The 2,017-nt window shown below is 34.9% G+C and overlaps 2 protein-coding genes across 2 annotated transcripts; both read left to right on the top strand.

The window, feature by feature from the left end:
• The first annotated feature begins 399 nt into the window (after positions 1-399).
• Positions 400-957, top strand: LOC136038413 (uncharacterized). The gene has a single exon (XM_065721487.1). The coding sequence runs from the start codon at positions 400-402 to the stop codon at positions 955-957; it is 558 nt and encodes a 185-aa protein (XP_065577559.1).
• An 81-nt stretch (positions 958-1,038) lies between these two features.
• On the top strand, positions 1,039-1,548 carry LOC136038414 (cysteine--tRNA ligase, cytoplasmic-like). The gene has a single exon (XM_065721488.1). The coding sequence runs from the start codon at positions 1,039-1,041 to the stop codon at positions 1,546-1,548; it is 510 nt and encodes a 169-aa protein (XP_065577560.1).
• The last annotated feature ends 469 nt before the right edge of the window (positions 1,549-2,017 follow it).

Raw genomic sequence — 2,017 nt, forward strand, 5'->3', positions numbered from 1 at the left:
AGCATAATGATTGTAAAATAAGATAAAGAAAGGTAAAATCGAACACACTTTATATAAAATAAAAGAAGATAAAACAAAATAGTAAAATTATCAGCATAGCTTTCTCCAAAAAATTACACAGGAATATAATTAAAATGTTAATATGACAATACAAAACAGCAGGAAAAACTATGAATGAAATAAATAAATAATAAAGTTTCATTTCAATAAAATAAATAATAAGTACAATCTTAATAATAATTTTAACAAAATTAAAAAAAAAAACTTGCGCCGTGCACTTTCAAAATGACGTCATTATGCCTAATTCAATATTTGTAACGACGTCATCATATATGCAACTGTGATGTCATTTAATGCATATAAGGAGGTTTTACGACTAAAAATAAACAGTTACAAAAAATGACAGAGAAAATACAACTAAAAAGAACATTTGACCCAATAAATGCATTGGATATACACTTCCGGATTGCTGAGGCAGAGTTTCGACGGCTTTGTACAACCAGGAACGTCGTAGCAGTAACTTTGAACCAGAATAGAGCTATTGAAGCTGAGTTTCGAGCAAAACAAGAAGAATTTATGAAATTGTATGGAGAAGATGCACCAGAAGCGAAAGCAATTCTGGCTTTCCATGGAACTCCCACAATCAGTAATATTGAAAATATACTGACGAAAAATTTCAAAGATAAATATATTGTGAAATGTGACTATGGATATGGGCATTATTTTACGGAATTCCCAGATGAGGCCTTAGATTACGCTGGGGAAACGAATGCCCTTATCCTGTGTCTCATTTTGCCAGGTAAATCACACGATGTTCCTGTCGGACCAAAACAGTCTTCAGTTGAAGATGGGTATAACTCAAACCGTGTCGGGGCCGATAAAATGGGAAGGGGAAGGGAAATTGTCATCCCTAACCCCAAACAAATCTGGCCCCGGTACGTGATTCATCTCAACTGATTTGGTGGTACAATAAATTACACACACAATAATGTACACTAAGGTACGCCAGGTGACCCTTCGTGGGAATCTCCATGGGGGATGGGGCGGCCAGGAAGGCATATTGAGTGTAGTGCTATGGCATCGGACATCCTCGAACAGTCCATTGATATACCTGCTGGTGGTATAGATTTATTACATCATTCTCATCATAATAATGAGTTGGCTCAATCAGAGGCCTGTTTTAGTAACGATAATTGGGTTCGTTATTTTCTCCACACTGGTAATTTGAAAATAAAAGATTGTAAAATGTCAAAATCGTTAAAGAACTTCACGACCATTGAAGAGGCCTTAAAAAAGCATAAGGCTAGGCAGATCCGGCTTATTTGTTTACTGCACCACTGGAGAAATGACATCAACTACTCAGAGATAGAAATGAAGAAAGTTCTGAATACTGAAAAGATATTCGACAAGCTTTTTAACAAAGTGAAATCTATACTACGAGAAAAGCCAGAGGACGTTATTGTTGACTATCAACCATTCACTGTGGAAGAAAAGACTTTGTTAGCTACATTTAGAATGAAGAAAAATGCAGTGGATGCTGCTCTTTGAATGACAATATTAATACCCCAAGTGCAATTGATAATATGCTAAAACTAATAAACGACGTTAATATTTAAGTTGAAAAAATGAAAACACCTAATAGGCAAGTTTTGAACAAAATTGCCGTTTTCATCACACACATGTTTCAAGTGTTTGGTGTTATACCCAAAGATGAATTATAGGATTTACAATCTAAACTTAAATAAATGAAAAGCGGATCTACAGTTACCTGGAACCTTTTGCACAATTTTGAATAAATATAGGGCAATATGCCAAAAAATACAATCTGGATTTTCTCAACCTTTGTGATGAAGTCCACTTTACAAAACTAGGAGCCAAACTGGAAGATGAAAAAGATGATAAATTTCAAACACAAATTGAATGACCTGCAGTTCTATTAAAAGAAGTAGAGGTTAAAAGGACAGAAAAAGATCAGAAACGACAAGAGAAGAAGAGGAAGAAGGCATAAGCTGCTGCG

Source organism: Artemia franciscana, chromosome 18, assembly GCF_032884065.1.
Source record: "Artemia franciscana chromosome 18, ASM3288406v1, whole genome shotgun sequence".
Taxonomy (NCBI): Eukaryota; Metazoa; Arthropoda; class Branchiopoda; order Anostraca; family Artemiidae; genus Artemia; species Artemia franciscana.

Excerpts from the sequence above, each read along its gene's own strand:
- LOC136038413 (XM_065721487.1), top strand. The coding sequence starts at position 400 with ATGACAGAGAAAATACAACTAAAAAGAACATTTGACCCAATAAATGCA.
- LOC136038414 (XM_065721488.1), top strand. The coding sequence starts at position 1,039 with ATGGGGCGGCCAGGAAGGCATATTGAGTGTAGTGCTATGGCATCGGAC.